General features: G+C 38.6%; 1 protein-coding gene across 4 annotated transcripts in view; it reads left to right on the top strand.

The window, feature by feature from the left end:
* SATB2 (SATB homeobox 2) overlaps positions 1–16,877 on the top strand; it is a 210,033-nt gene that overhangs the window by 141,564 nt on the left and 51,592 nt on the right. For all 4 annotated transcript variants that reach the window (XM_027563810.1, XM_027563818.1, XM_027563828.1 and 1 more), the window contains one exon: positions 15,973–16,185. In XM_027563810.1, the coding sequence (XP_027419611.1) occupies positions 15,973–16,185 (213 nt within the window). The remainder of the gene's footprint in view (positions 1–15,972; positions 16,186–16,877) is intronic.

Raw genomic sequence — 16,877 nt, 5'->3', positions numbered from 1 at the left:
TTCATAATAAATAGCGTTTGAAAAAGCAGTTCTTCAAGGAAGAACTTAATTACTTTGTATGTCTGATCCATTGTCACTATATCATTTGTTGATGTAAAATAACAAAATTAAGGGGGAAGGAACCGTATTTCCAAGAACTTGCTTTTTAATACATTTTAATTCTTATCAGCTTGTCTTTTAAAAACAGAAAATACATTTGTTTGATAAAATGATCTCCTACCCATACTTCTTGACAAGGTCCTGACTTCTGCCAGAGTCAGAGATCGACAACCTTTTGCCATTCTGATTTTATTTACTATTATTTCTTACACTTCTCTGTTAGTTTGTTAATACTGTCTAAACTAAGAACATAAATTAAGTCACATGTTCCAGGCAAGGGAAACAGCACATTTGAGATCATGCAGTACCAGGATATTGAATCTTCAGCGTGAGCATGAGACTAATATAATTCCAGATACAGGGAGTGGCAGTGTGGTGCATCATGTCTGTGCCATACGCATGATTTGTTGTTGTTGTTCAGCTGCTGAGTTGTGTCTGACTCTTTGCTACCCCCTGGACTGTAGCCCACCAGGCTTCTCTGTCCATGAGATTTCCCAGGCAATAATACTGGAGTGGGTTACCATTTCCTCCTTCAGGGGATCTTCCCCATCCAGGGATCAAACCCACATCTTCTGCATTGCAGGCAGATTCTTTACTACTGAGCCAGCAGAGAAGCTCCATCTTACACGGTGGAAGCCTATTTTTGCCATTCTGACCTTATATAAAATATACTCTGAGCACATCACTTTTTCCTTTGCTAGTCTTCTGAAAGAAAAGGTTAGCCCTACTTCTGGAGACTTTTATGACAAATGGGAGCCTATGAGAATAGTAGGAGAAAAGTGATATTTTCTGACTTGGTCATTAATATTCTGGCAATCCTATGACACATTACTAAGCATTTCTGTTACCTGTGGTCACAAAGTGCTATGATACACAGGAGGAGGCTGAGGCAGATCACAAGCCTCCTCTGGTTTCCATCCTTCACTCCTCCAGCACCGCCTCCTATCCTACTTCTAAGTCATGGTGTCTGCTGGTGGGCTCTTCATTCAAAGGACTTTCCTCAGCCTACTGGATTTTCCTTTGCTTGCACTGACAGAGAGCTGGAAGCGCTTAATAGGTGTCTGATAGGTGCAGGAGGATGAAAGCCCAGCTCCTTGCCTCCTGTCGCAGGGACAGTGCTGACCTGTGACTTTCACTCCAGAGCTGTCTGCAGACTGGGCTGAGGCTGAGGCTTTGCTTACACTTCTTCCCTTTTCTGTCCTGCTTCTCCCACTCTGTCACAAGTTTCACTCAGAAGCACTTCCTAAATAAATCACTTGTGTAGAAATCTTTATCTCAGGATGTGCTTTTTATCTCAGATTACAGATCAAGGTCATTGCTAGTCTAATTGACATTTGGTTATGCCATAGGATAGTAGTTTGAATAAAACATATCTTTACTTTTATACCTACTACCTTCAGAAATCTAAGGCAAGATGTTATTATGGAAATAGTATAGAGGTTTTTATGGTACCACTTTGGTTTAAAAATATTATCAGTGTTGAGCCTGGTAGGCTGTAGTCCATGGGGTCGCTAGGAGTCGGACACAACTGAGCGACTTCACTTTCACTTTTCACTTTCATGCATTGGAGAAGGAAATGGCAACCCACTCCAGTGTTCTTGCCTGGAGAATCCCAGGGACAGGGTAGCCTGGTGGGCTGCCATCTCTGGGGTCGCAGAGAGTTGGACATGACTGAAGCGACTTAGCAGCAGCAGCATAGAATTATATAGGGTTTTTTTTTTTTTCTTTACTGTACTACTTTCTCTTAAATACATTATAACTATTGTGATTTTTAACTGAGTCCCCTGAATTCAATGCGCTGGTGTGGATATTAGCCAGATTTACTTATAGATGTTGAATGTGGAGGGATTGGTTAGAGGGAGGGGAGAGAAAGAGAAGGAATGAGACAGAAACAGACATTGGATATGAGGCCCTATGAGATCTTTCAGACTTGACATAAAACCATCCTTACTGAGTCTCAAAGGTGCATTATGTGATTTACTTGAGTTTCAAAGTAGCTTTGCTTCTCTGTCCTGCCCTATCTCCAGTGCTCTGTCAATGATGCAAATGGGTTCTGTTAGACTGATAATTTTGAGAAGAGAACCTCTGTAGGGTTTTATTTTTTTTTGCATATTCATTTTCCCTTGCTTCTATCCCAAATTTATTTTAGCATTGGCACACTTAGCAGCCCTATGGACATGAAATAAGTTGCCTGGCTATTTTCTGTGTTTACCTCTTTGCATTTTGACAATTTGGTTATGAATCCTAACCTATAGCATTCTTTTGCCCCTTGTCACTTTATGGACTTAAGAAAATCAGTAAGAGGCTTTTGAAGATATGAAAAGGTTTGTGACTATTTTACAACTTAATATTACCCAGGAATGGTTGTGGGATGTCCACTGACCTATAATAAGAATGGTTTCATGAAATATGTACAATGAATCTTCCTTAATAGATAAACTATTCTCTAATTTATTTAAAATCCAATGACCTACATATTCATGTGTTCAGAAATCCCCCATTTACTAGCATCGTTTCTCCTTTGAGACCTTCCATTTGAGCAAATCTGTTAAATGAAGTAGAGAGGAAGCTTTGATCCAAACTAGGCTAAATCCATTGGAACAAATGCCCTGCCACATGTGAATGGGAGCATTAGAATGCCAGCAAAGGGAAATGAAGGGTTATTCTCTGTCCCTCTCTGCACCTCTATCCCCTTACCCCTCTATCCCCTTCAAAGGTGGGGTTCAGGAAACAGCCATGCACATGGAATTGGCAATAAAAAGTTTGTATCATTTGAACGAAACTTTTGCCACATTCACTTTTGGCGAAGTGCAGTTATTTTTCTTTTTTCTCTAGCAGATTATATGCCATAACTGGGAAAGTTCAGACTCATTTTGTGTCCAGGTAGCTCTTCTGAGTCAGTTCTTAGAAGCATGTTTTCATTAGAAGTCTATGTGTATTTTGCAAAATGTGTTAGTCTTCTGTGAAAGAAATGCTTCTAATTTGGTATCCTTAGTTTGTGAAAAAGTCACAGAGTTACACAATTTGCAACATTTTATCAAAGGTCTTTTTTGAGAGAGCTGTTCATCTTATTTTTATCTGATATAGAAGAGAATTTTTAAAATCCTTTGTGAACTCATTTGGTTGATCGATCCTTAGTTTGCATACTTTTAATTTTTTTATGAGACTTTGCAAAAAAAATCTCTTGTTTATTTATTAAAGCCATATCATTTGAAAAACTTAAGTTCAGGGTCATAAATACAATTTATGAAGTCACTCAGCAACTGGAGAATGTTTTCAACAGATTGGAAAATTAAATTGAGTGATGTATCAGAAAAATTGGCAGTAAGGTCAACAGCTAGAAATGTAAATGTCTTTGTGTGAAATGACATGGACTTTGCTTTTATGCTTTATTGGCACTGTGTTTATAGTATATTCCCACCCACATTATTAAGGTTAAAAATTGAAATGGCACAATTAGGAAGAGATGTGTAGCAACAAAATGAAAATTCGAACAACCAAAATATTTGGAAGTCTGAGCTTTAGTATATTACCTGTTAGTTTTTTCTGAGCGTGGGGAGAAATTTCTATAACTTCTTGTTTGATTTATACTTATTGTTAGCTCAAGGTAGGCATGATTTAGTTACTCATACCATTTGTACATGTAGAAAACTTGACCTCCAAGATATTTAAAACTCTTTCTCAGCATTCAGTAAGATATATGCACTCAGCAATACAGCAATAGAATACAATGCAAGTCCAGGGGTCTTGACTCCATGGTCCAGTGAGCTGGTTATAAAATGACTAGGGAACCTGTGAGAAAAAGGAAATCCAGCCAGTGAAAGATGGGCTGTAAATATGAAATGCCACAGATCAGGCATGAACATGTTATTGAGTTTTGAAGCAAATAATATGCCCTCTTTTGATTTCAACATTAAATTAATAAAGTAGGAAAAGAGGGTCCTGCAAGCTTCATAAAATAGGTACTCTTTCATTTCAGAATCACTGGCTTGAATTCATAGATTTAAAGATTATAATAATATTAATATCTCCCAAGACAGCAGTGTCTCAAAGTTATTCAGTGACTTAAGGATGGCCCTCAGGATAGTGGTCTCAATTTAGTCCCTCCTTACATATAAAGACTATCGTTAATTAGCACCTTTTAGGCAATTTTGGGCAAAAAGCATGGGGGATAAGCTGGGTCTGTTTGTGCTCTGGGTAAAGAGAAATTTGATTCAGTATACTAGCGTATTCCCACTCCTAAATCTAGTTGAAACAGAACATTTCATGTAAAAGAAAATATAAAGGCTCCTTTTATCCACCTCCTTCACAAAACTTGTACCAAAGAATCAGAGGATACAGATATGATAGTACAGTGTTCTATTCCTTTCATCCCTGATCAGTGTGAAAAATCCTTAAAAAATAGTTACTGAACTGTTACAAAGTGAAAGAAAGTGAGAACCGCTCAATTGTGTCCAACTCTCTGGGACCCCCAGAGAAGGCGATGGCACCCCACTCCAGTACTCTTGCCTGGAAAATCCCATGGATGGAGGAGCCTGAAGTCCATGGGGTCGCTAAGAGTCAGACACGACTCAGCGACTTCACTTTTACTTTTCACTTTCATGCATTGGAGAAGGAAATGGCAACATACTCCAGTGTTCTTGCCTGGAGAATCCCAGGAACAGAGGAGCCTGGTGGGCTGCTGTCTATGAGGTTGCACAGAGTCAGACACGACTGAAGTGACTTAGCAGCAGCAGCAGCTCTGGGACCCCAATTCTGCAGGCCAGAATACTGGAGTAGGGTATCTGTTCCCTTCCCCAGGGGATCTTCCAAACCCAGAGATTGAACCCAGATCTCCCGCATTGCAGGCAGACTCTTTACCATCTGAGTTACAGAGAATTCAAGGGGAATTCCCTGAATTCTCTGCATGCTCATTGCCAAGGGCAAGGGTTCAATCCCTGGTTGGGGAACTAAGATCCCATAAGCTATGGGTATGGCCTAAATAAATAAAATTCAGGGCCTTTTATTTTTACAAAAAAAAAAACATGCCTTTCGATGATGGTTTTACAATGTCACTATTCTCTAACAAGAAGGGGTTGACTTATTTTGCACAGATGTGGAGTCTCTAACCTGAAATAAGATATTTCACTTCTAGTGAGTGTGTCTCAGTAGAGACCGGCACTTTTAGTGGGAAAGCCTAGTTTTATTAGTTAACTAGTTTCTCCAAATTCTGGATGGTGTTTAAAGTAGGATTTTTATAGAAGAAATACAAGGCAACACTAGCTTTAGGTTCCATTATTTATATGCTTTTCACCTTTGCTTATTCAAAGTAATTAAAAAAATACATGGAGTGTTCCTTTAATGGCCACTGATGGAAATGATGACCACTTGGCCTGGGGTTAAGTGCCTGTTTGTTCAACTAAAGTAAATTCAGTTTGAAGGCCAAAAATTCTGTGAGAAAAATACAATTAAATCAATTTGAAGTCAATTGGAAATTGACAAGGTAGTTTAAATTCTATCTGCAAGTTTTGTGCCTAAAATTATTCCTGTAGACAGCAGTATTTACTTGCAAACTTCTCTGGTCATCACACTCAGTAAGAACTAAGTTTTACATTATGAGCTAGTATGTCTAAGTCACACACACTTAGACATTTGTGCACACATGTATGTGTGTCTGTTTTAAGTTCCACCTTATTTCCAACTATACCAGTATATTTCTTCATGAAAGAGAAAGAAAAAACCTTCATGAAACAATAGAGTATGAAGCACTGTGGTAATTTCTAATCTACTTAACTACATTTTGTTATAAATAAACTACCTATTATATGCTAAATTAATTTTATCAGCCACTAATAATTATGAACATGTTTCAACAATGATGCAGATTAAAGCTGATTTTAAAAGTTACTTGGGGAAAGAAGGTGATTTTACTTTTTTGAAGTATGAATAAATATTAGTTCAGTGCTATCCTGAAATGTCCTTATGGTCATTTTGCTTTATATAATTATTAAATTTTTCTTCACACTCTCCTCTATCTCAAATAATTTTAATTATTCTACTTCCTAGAATTTCTTTATTTATTTTAATTAATATTTTAATATTTTCTGTCTTTATAAGAAGACATCTATAAGTGGAGGGCCTTGAATATGGGATGTTGCAGGTGGAAAATAAATGTACTTTGAAAAAAAAAAGAAATGTACTTTGATATTAGTTCTGTATTTATCCATTCATTTAACAAGGATTTATTAAGCATTCAGAGACTACGCTAGGGTTATAATGAGGGCTAACATTTATTGAACATTTAACACGTATTCAGTACAGTTATAAGCTCTCTAGAGAACCCTATGAAGGAAGAGCAATTATTATCTCAATTTTGCTGGTGAGGAAACTGTGCCATAGGGAGATTAATTAATCTTTGTCCACTTGAAACCCAATTTTGAACTCAGAAATTTTAACTTCAGAACTCATCCTCATAATCACTTTATTCTCAATCATTTGTTACCATTGACCAGATGATGAAAGACACAAACCCACCCTCAAGGAGATATAAGAATAAATAGACTTTTAAAATTGGTATTCCCACTTTGGTATAATAAGTCCTGTGATATGTTCCATGTATGAGAACAGATGTTTTTAACCCTGGAGGTGATCAAAGCTAAGGCAGAAAATGTTCAGCAAGGAAAAAAAATAATGTTTTATAATTATTTCAGGACAGAGTCAACTCATATGTTTATAGACTGCTTTTCTACTTATATCTGAATGCATTTGATACATTTGAGATATAAATATGCAGGAAAATGTATGTTTTTGTTTTATTTTGTTTTTGAAAGTACTATTTTTGCCAATGTTTTGACAAAGTAGCCAAAGCTAGTAAATTTTTTGGGAAGTTTGCCAACAGTTGTTTCACAGAATACTCATGGAAACTAGGAATAACAAGGGCCCAGCACTTTGTGAATGCAATAGTCATGGTGCCAGGTACTTGAGGTGTTAGTAGAAACCATGTATGTGCCCAGAGCTGAGAACACCACTGGCAAATGTTTCCAAAAGGAACCTGTTCAGTTCTGTATTTGCTTTGCTTTTTGGTGCTAATGTGTTTAGAAAATTTTTACTTAGATTGTGCACAGCCCCTATTTCAGTTCCTAAGACTTCCTAGAGACAAAGGCGGAAGGGATGAGGAAGGAAATAAGATGGGACCATTTATTTAGTTGCTTCTATCATTGCATAGATGAGGTAAGTAGGAAGTAGTCAAGTTGTCAGGAATCTGGTTTTGGCTAAGTTCCTCCATGGTACATGCTCAAGTGTGGTTTGAACAAGGGGGTTACAGTTAAGAAAACACAGACTGCTTTGGTTTCAAGAATGTTCCGTTGCAGGCAATGTTGTGTTGCCAGCTTACTGTATTCTGATGTGGCTGCTGCTGCTGCTGCTACTAAGTCGCTTCAGTTGTGTCCGACTCTGTGCGACCCCATAGACGGCAGCCCAACAGGCTCCCCCATCCCTGGGATTCTCCAGGCAAGAATACTGGAGTGGGTTGCCATTTCCTTCTCCAGTGCATGAAAGTGAAAAGTGAAAGTGAAATTGCTTAGTCGTGTCTGACTCTTAGCAACCCCATGGACTGCAGCCTACCAGGCTCCTCCATCCATGGGATTTTCCAGACAAGAGTACTAGAGTGGGGTGCCACTGCCTTCTCCGTCTGATGTGGCAGGTGGCACAAATGAAGTTTTACTGCATATACTAGAAAGAAAGCTGTGAGGTGACTGTTTCATTTAATAAATTGTAGATTTGGGGAACATGGAATATTTGTTCTAACGTGGGGTTTGCAAGGCCCCAAATTTCAGTATTTATTATCTTATTTGTTTTTAATAGGTTGAAAGAGAAGATCTTGAGTGACTGTTGTGAGTTAGGCTTTTAACATGGTCCATCAGGCTAGCTGGGGCTTTGCTGGTGGCTCAGATGGTAAAGCATCTGCCTACAATGTGGGAGACCTGAGTTCAATCCCTGGGTTGGGAAGATCCCCTGGAGAAGGAAATGGCAACCCACTCCAATATTCTTGCCTGGAAAATTCCATGGAGGGAGGAGCCTGGTAGGCTACAGTCCATAGGATCTCAAAGAGTCAGACACGACTGAGCAACTTCACTATCAGGCTAGCTGCTAACTATTTAGCAAATATGGGACTCCCACTTCCAGAACACTGAAAAAAATATGGTACTCTCTTAGAGCCCTATATGTCTGTATATCCCCAACTAACCACTAAGCACAAAATATACATATTTTACTCCCAAGGAGTTGACTATATGATGGGAGAAAGAGGTTTTATAGTTACACAATGTAAAAGATGCTAAGTGTCGTAAATATAAGATAGAACTAGTGCCATCTCCCTTCAGAGGAGGGAGAAAGTATTGCCAACTGCAGCATATATACATATACAGATATATGCATAGTCTTTCAGTGCATTGCAGAATACATCTCTACAGCATGAACATTTGTCTGCAAATGTTACTTTCGTATATGCACTTATATTTGCAGAGTACATTGATTCCCTCTAAATGCTCAATTCTATCCACCCCCATCATATAAAAGTGCTATATGCATAGACTGTCTTTGCTAATAAAGAAATATTATAAGAAAAGAGAGGTTTTTATTAAACTAATGCAATAACGACATTTTCTTTGAGGATTTAACACATCATTTTTAATAATAAAAATCAAATTGTCATTGTTGTGCCCTGTATACCTTTTATTCAAATCACACTAAATACTCTGCCTTCATGTCTAAGCAGTGCTCTAGGGGCTGATGGGGGAGGTGAGTAGTTTTTAACATAAGGCAAATGAATTTCAGCAGTCAGCTTTGTAGTGGGGTTGTAGATTATGAATATGGGAGCCAGGGAAACCTGTTTATATTTGTAAGCCAAGGGGAGAATGCCTCTCAGGAGTGTCTGGATGGAAATGAGACTGGAGATTAGGAAAGAACCAATTCTGTTAGGTCAGCTTTCAGTGGGTAGGATGTCAATACTCTGTTCAGCCAAGTAACTGAGTTCACAGCTTCAACTAACTGTACATTAACCACTGGAATTGAAGCATTCACTTTGTATGATTAGACTAAGAATTTGGTATCACCTGGTTTTCATAAGAAGATACTAGTTCTTGGCTCATGTCAGCTGAAATCAGACATTTCAGAATTGTATTAGTTAAGACTAACTGATAAGCATGCAAAAGGGGTGGTGAAATGTGAAGAGTACCTTCTGAGGGAACTATGTGATGGGTCATGGTGGGTGGCAGGATATGTGGTTAGCCCATATGGGTCCCAAGACCCCTTCCACCTCTGACTTTCTGTAACTTTAATCTGTAATATGGGGGTGTGTGTGCCTTTTAACCTTGTTCGTTGGTTGTGGCATCATTTGTTTGGGTTGAAACCTAACATTTTCAAACTATAATATACTGTGCCTATGATATGGTATCTGTGTGACATGATATATGAGTATTTTGGGGGTTGAATTACTTCAAAAGTTTATGTTATAACAAATATGTGAACAGAAATGTAGCTTACAGAAATGAAAATAGTCTCTGGCTAGTTTGAGGCTTTTTCCAAAGAGAAGCACTAGGGTTTGGCTGGGCCAGTTTTTTTAGCACACACCTGGTGTATATCACTTTAAAAAATAAATTATGCCTCATTAAATTACAGTTAAATGGAATCATGATCATTTGTTTTTCTGGAAGGAAGATGTTTTGCATATTGAAAGCCTAATTTGTTGCAGGTGACAAAAAGGCTGAACAGATTACCTAATATCACTTCATTTGGGGGGTAATGTTTGCTGGTTAGTTTGTGTATACTCCAATAGTTCAGAATTCTTTTAACGTGGACTGTATTGTTTTCACTTCAGAAAGTCTTCTACTGCTTTACCCATTTTTGTACTGTGTTTTTTTAAGCTTTTAAGGAAACAGAAACTTCTTTTGATATTCTGGATTAGTCGTGCTCTTTCTTTTTGTTCAAATGTTCTAATACTGTCCAATCCTTCACTTAGTCTCCCTCTTTGCCTAGCCTCACCACTATGTCTATAGTTGCCTGTTAATATTATGTACATTTCAAATCCCAGCCAAGTTAAGTACCGCCTCTTCCAAAATGTTTTCCCTGAATACCGCAGTTGGCAATACGTTCACCCTCTTTTGAACTGAAATGGTACTAGTTCTATCTGAAATTTATGACACTCATCATCTTTTACATTGTACTTCTATAAACCACCATATAGTAAACTCCTTGGCAGCAGAATCTACGTCTTGGGAATCCTCCCATTCCCTTATGAGCTTTGTACCAAGTTGCAAATGAGAAATGAATTAATAGACTGATCTGTCATTCCTTGGCAATATGTATATTGAATTTGGGGGTTCTCTAGGTAATCATTGGGAGATATAGCCTAATTGTTGAGAATTTCTAATGTCTGAGAGGTATGAAAAAGAGGTATCTGTTAAAATCTAGTCAGTAATGATCTTTGGTGTCCTCTCCTGGAGTGGCTGGGAGTTCTGATGGGCTCAGGCTCAGATTTCCTAAACCCTGGCCCAGGCTTGGGTTCTCTTCTTGTTCTTAAACGAGTAAAGGCCCATCAAAGGCGGTTTCTCACCTGTCCCAGACAAAGTTTCAAGGGCTAGTGTACAACCTTGGAAGTAAATCTTACAGAGCTAGTCATGGTAATGTTTCCCAGATATTTCTGAGCATGTATTTTGCACACTAGCAATTTGGAGCCAACTATATAAATTGTTGAAGGAATATGAAAGTCATAATAATGTAAATAAGAAAGTGCTTCAACAGAAATGGCAGATTCAAAAACTCTAAGGTCATTTAATTTATCACAAATAAGTATTATTAAAATACTAGAAATCATAAGCATATTGATTTTTCTGTTTAAAAATTAGCCCCAGTTTTTGTTGTTGTTGTTGGTCACATTGCACGGCTTGCAGGATTTTAGTTCCCTAACCAGGGCTCAATCCTGTGCTCACCACAGTGAAAGCACTAACAGTGGTTAGAGTCCTAACCACTGGACGACCAGGGAATTCCTGGCCCCAGCTCTCTGTTTTTCCTTTAGAGATAACCTGTATTAGCAATGAAGCTAGATGGCATTGTATTATCTCTTGTTTGTGCTTTGAAATATTTTGCTTTTATTGAATTTTTTGCCAGCCTCATGTATTGTTTGCTGGTGCTGGAAATATTTTGGAGTTTACAAAACTCTCCATTAAAGGATGAGGGAGAAGGCCAGTGAGAGGCTCTTTTTGCCCAACTCCCTTCTTTTGTCAGTGACCTGTAACCCAAGAGCTGTGGTGGAAGGTGCCTTTCTCCCCTGTGCAGAGGCTTGTTTTACTCCTTTTCAGTCAACATGTTTCTTGGTCTTACACAACCTCAGCTAACACCACAGAGAGAATTGTTTATAATCTCTCCCCTGAGAAGGCTCTGCTGCCTATGATGAGGAAAATACTTAATGACCACTTTACTCAATACTTACAATATGTTTTAATAAGATTACTGATATGAAATTTTAATAAGCAATATCCTGGTTAATTTATTAATTTCCCTCAGTTTTCACATTCTCAATATTCATGACCTTTCTATTCATAAAAGTATATTTTTATTTGCAATGCCCAGGTACCACGCCATATTCTCTATAGCTCAGGCTGCATAATGGGAATGTCCATGTGATACCTCCTCCCTGGCCGGTTGATCATTAAAATGCCAGACAACTGAGTGGCAAGGGCTTTAGAAATATTTATGTAGGATAAATTATTAATTTATGTTCTATTCAAGACAGTTTCAATATGATAAGCATTTACTTATCTTGATAATTAGATGGAGTGATTTGTGGTATATTTAAGTCATGCCATACATTTTCTTCTGATTTTTTTTTCCCCATGATGATTTTAAACTAACTAAATAAAACATGCTTTACATTCATATGCCTGTAGAATTTTGGCTATATTTTTAAAAATCACTGTTGAAATAGTTAAAAGCACATAACCGAAATGAAGAGGGTTCAACAAAACAACTAAAACTCTTCTTGTGCCCACCAGTTAGCCACTTGTTATTGAACATGTCTGAGGTAAAAGGAATCTGCTTTGGGACCAGGGCTACACAGATGAGACTTGAAGTAAATAATTTAGAACAGTGTTCTCATTCTCTGGGGCAATTCATGGAGGCAGCACTGGCCACCTTGTTGGTTTGAGACTTTATCTTCAATTAGGCGAATGAGACAGAGGCAACAGTATATCCACCAACCCCTGAAAATACAAATATTGTGTCTCATTCACTTCGGAAATGATGCTGATGAGCAGTCATTTACAAGGATGCTTTGTCTTGATTTCTCTTAGAGATGAATTCATTTCCCTGTATGGTTGTCCAACATGTAAAAAATGCAGGGGTAGGAACTCCACAATTTCCATGTGGGGGAAAAAAGGTAAACCACGCTGAACAAAAAGTAAATAAAAGAACTCTGCCCTTCAGAGTGATTTTGTTTTTTATTGATTAGGAATAAACAGACTTACAGTTTTGAACCTGGTCCATGAGAACAATATTTTTTTTGTTGTTTCAGTATTTTACACACAAGATCTTTGCCACAATATCCTCCACAATTTGTCAAAATAATTTCACAGAAGAAGTTTACAAACTTTGCCTTTGAAAGATCTTAACATATAATCATCATAACCAGGATAAAGAATATATCCACGCATATCCTAAAGCATTTCCAAATTTGGTAGTCTGACATTTGGTAAAATGCTAAAGTTACTTATTTTTTTGGGGGGCGAGGTCAGAGAATAAAGAGTTTTAATTTTTCATCTCATTATTTATACTATTATTTATCTTTTTTTAAAAACTTTTTATTTTGCATTGGTGTATAGCTGATTAACAATATTGTGATAGTTTCAGGTGAACAACAAAGGGACTCAGCCATACATATACACATATCCATGAGAGAGAGAGAAAGAGAGAAGGGAGTGAGTGCTAGCTTGTCCTCCGGGTGTAGAGTTCATCATTAAAGAAAGCTCAGAAAATAGCAATCTTAGTATCTTTTTGTATTAGAAATTGGTATTGGTTGTATTTTAATTTTTTATTTTATTGAAGTACAATTGATGTACAATGTGTTAGTCTGTGGTATATAGCAAAATGATCCATATATATATGCATACATATTTTCTGTATGTATGTATGTATGTATGTATTTTGTATTCCTTCTCATCGTGGCCTATTACGAGACACTGTGCTATACAGTAGGACCTTGTTGTCTGTCTGTTTTATGTATAGCAGTTTGCATCTGCCAATCTCAAACGCCTAATTTAGCCCTCCCTTGCCCTTTCCCCTTTGGTAACCATAAATTTGTTTTCTATATCTGTGAGTCTGTTTCTGTTTTGTAAATAAATTCATTTGTATCATATTTTAAATTCTACATATACGTGATATGACATTTGTCTTTCTCTGTTGGACTTACTTCACTTAGTATGATAATCTCCAGGTCCGTCTGTGTTGCTGCAAATGGCATGATTTCACTCTTTTGCATGACTGATTAGTATTCCATTGGGTGTATAGGAAAGTAGTGTTGAAAATTGTTATCCCTCTTGCTTCTGCATGTATTAATTTGGAGATGTTTGTCTTAGAAGCAAGAAAGAAAAGTGAAAGTGAAGTCACTCAGTCGTCTCCGACTCTTTGCGACCCCATGGAGTGTAGTCCTCCTTCCATGGGATTTTCCAGGCAATAATCCTGGAGTGGGTTGCCATTTCCTTCTCCAGGGGATCTTCCCAACCTAGGGATCGAACCTGGGTCTCCTGAATTGTAGACAGACGCCTTACCGTCTGAGCCACCAGGGAAGTCAAATCATTATTAATATATCAAGTTGCTTAGTCCAAGTGGAAAGTAGGATAACTTAAGGCAGAACTGACTTTTAATTTCAGAAAGAGAATTAATACCTAGATTGTATAACATTTTCTGGAAGACAGGTGTCTCACTTGTTGCTTCTTTCTGAAAACATGACAATAAATCAGGATTTTCTTAGAATCATTTCACCAGTAGGATAGTTGTATATACCTGCCCTACCCTACCTTGGCCTTTCCTTGGGCATATATGCATGCAGACACACACTTCTTAACATTTTTTTCTAGCTTCATTGTGTGGCACATTATATTCCCATTTATAAAGACTTTTCTAATCAAAGTAATGACAACCAAATTGGCAGAACTATCAGATGGCATACCTTTTGTAAGTTTCTTATAGTAAAATTGTCTTACATGGTGTTTTGGGTGGTGATTACCTCCTGGAGTGCTGATAACTATGTTTATTTCACAGATGCATATTTCTGTGACATTTGGTTTACTATCTTATAATATATTACTTCTAAAAAAAGTTTGCCTACCTTACCCTGAGGATTGTTGGCCAACTAGAGGTAGTAGTATGTTTCTTTTACATCCAATGCCTTTTGGCCTGTTGGCCAAATATGGCCTATTTAGCCATAGATTACAAATCTGATAGTATTTCTTTGCATTAATATTCCCCTAAGTGGAAATATCTTTGGCATCTACTTTTTAGAATTTGGGGTTATCCCCATCTCTTGTAAGACTCAGAAGTTAACATCTTAGCTCTTTCTGAGGTATCATCCTAGGGCCTGATCTCATATTGCCCTGAGAAGGGATGTTAGCTGGGAATGCCTTTATGTGATAATCTAACAAGTGTGCAGAATGGAGGGGCTTCCCAGGTGGCTCAGTGGTGGAGAATCCACCTGCCAATGCAGGAGACCTAAATTCAATCCCTAGGTCAGGAAGATTCCCTAGAGAAGGAAATGGCAACTCCGGTTTTCTTGCCTGGGAAATCCCATGATCGGAGGAGCCTGGCGGGCAGCAGGCCATAGGTTCACAAAGAGTCAGACACGACTGAGCAACCGAGCACACATGCACATGCAGGATGGGAATGGATCAGCTTTTGCCTCGAGTACTGTGATGTCCAAACTCAGGTCTCCAGCCTTTTTCTTGAGTCCATACTACTTTTCTTTCGACTTGTCAGCATTTTTCTTTTCTTTGTGAGTTCTCTGTGAGCAGAGCACACGAGAACATTAAGTTCCTATGTAAAGCGTTCCATTTGGATGGGTCACACAGTCAGAAAGTATCTGAGCCTATCATGGTATTCTCTGAGGTGTGCTGTGGCCCTTCACCAGATTGCAGCCACACTTTCTGTTGCTTCAGTGGTGGAATTGGAGTGTCCCCATGAGGGCATCTCATAAAAAGGTTTGGGTGCCCTCTGGTATGCATGCAAGGAAACCTATTAAGTATGTGGATTGGGAAGCTCATAGAGGGTTAACACAAGTTAGAGCCACTTGCTTTGTGTCTTTTTTTTTTTTTTTCTCCCCCACAAGTAATATCTATATTGAAAACAGTGGCCGGTCACACAGAAATTCAGCCAAACTTTTTTTTTTTTAAGTCGATGTAAATCTCCCATGCTGTTTAAATGTCGGAACTAAATTTACCAAACTTGGCAGATTTGTAAAGCTGAGCAGGACTGCCAAGTGTTCCCAGTTTCAAGCAGAGAGAGTTCTAACAGTTCCTGAAATACTTGTAGGAGGCACCTGGTGGTAATTGCAGTTTCATAATTCTTCCCAAGCGCCTACCTTGCTAGCTGGCATCTCTGTACACTGCTGATTATTACAGTAATGATAAAGTGTCAGAATAGAATGGTCCAAAATAACGCAGAGCCCCCAGGAGCCAAGCACAATCCCTCCAAATCTTCTTGCTTGAGAACTGTCAGGAATTAGACCGGGGTTCTTGACATCACAGCCAGCTGGTTATACCAAACAAAGGGGAAGGGTGCGGGGGTGGGGTGCGCCAGACAGAAACCGCACCACATACCTGGCCTACTTTTTTTTTTCCATTTAATCAGGGGTTGTTGTCTGAGATTCTGCGGAAGGAAGAAGACCCTCGGACAGCATCTCAGTCTCTTTTAGTAAACCTGAGAGCCATGCAGAATTTCCTCAACCTGCCTGAAGTGGAGCGGGACCGCATATACCAGGATGAGAGAGAGCGGAGCATGAACCCCAATGTGAGCATGGTCTCGTCAGCCTCCAGCAGTCCCAGCTCCTCCCGAACCCCTCAGGTGAGATATTCCCTCCACTGACTTTTCACTCTTTGCCTTAGAAACATCTTGCCTTCACTGATACTCTGTTTTCCCTCGAAAACTAAGAGATATAATTCTAGGACTTCTTAATCCGCTGAACATGTGAGTTAGAGAATGTGAAACTCTGACCCTATACTAGTGGTTATCCTTTACTGTACCATCCATGCCATTTCTCTCCCTTTAAAAAAGTTCCATTCTTCCATATATGGCGGGGGTGGGTGGAAGGATAACGGCTAGATGTCTGCATACAGCTGTTTGGTTATCAAAGAAGGGAGTAGGGGATTAGTGTTGAAGCTAAGTTTGCATAGGAAGCATACTGCTTTCCTCCAATTGTGTATTTATTTGGATGGAGATAGGGTAGTTGGGGGCTGGGGACAGGTAGAGCAGTCCAAGTTCTGCTTGATGTAACCTGAAAGAAACGAAATCCGTGAGGAAGCTGTGTGATGGAAGCATGCATGTGCTGTGGCTAGATCAGAATGACTGGGAGCTCATTCAGTGATTCTGTAGAAAATGGTGGGAAGGTAGACCTTCATGTTTTCTTTCCTGCAGTGATTCCCACAGGATCCTGGCTCAGCTTTCCATCCTTCTTTTCTCCATGCTTTAAAAGCATTCTGTTCTCAGGTCCTTCTGCAAATGCATACATCTATTAATAGTAATGTGTGCTTTAGAAA

The sequence above is a fragment of the Bos indicus x Bos taurus genome, chromosome 2, assembly GCF_003369695.1.
Source record: "Bos indicus x Bos taurus breed Angus x Brahman F1 hybrid chromosome 2, Bos_hybrid_MaternalHap_v2.0, whole genome shotgun sequence".
NCBI classification, from domain to species: Eukaryota; Metazoa; Chordata; class Mammalia; order Artiodactyla; family Bovidae; genus Bos; species Bos indicus x Bos taurus.
This window is presented reverse-complemented; position numbering and strand designations above follow the sequence as displayed.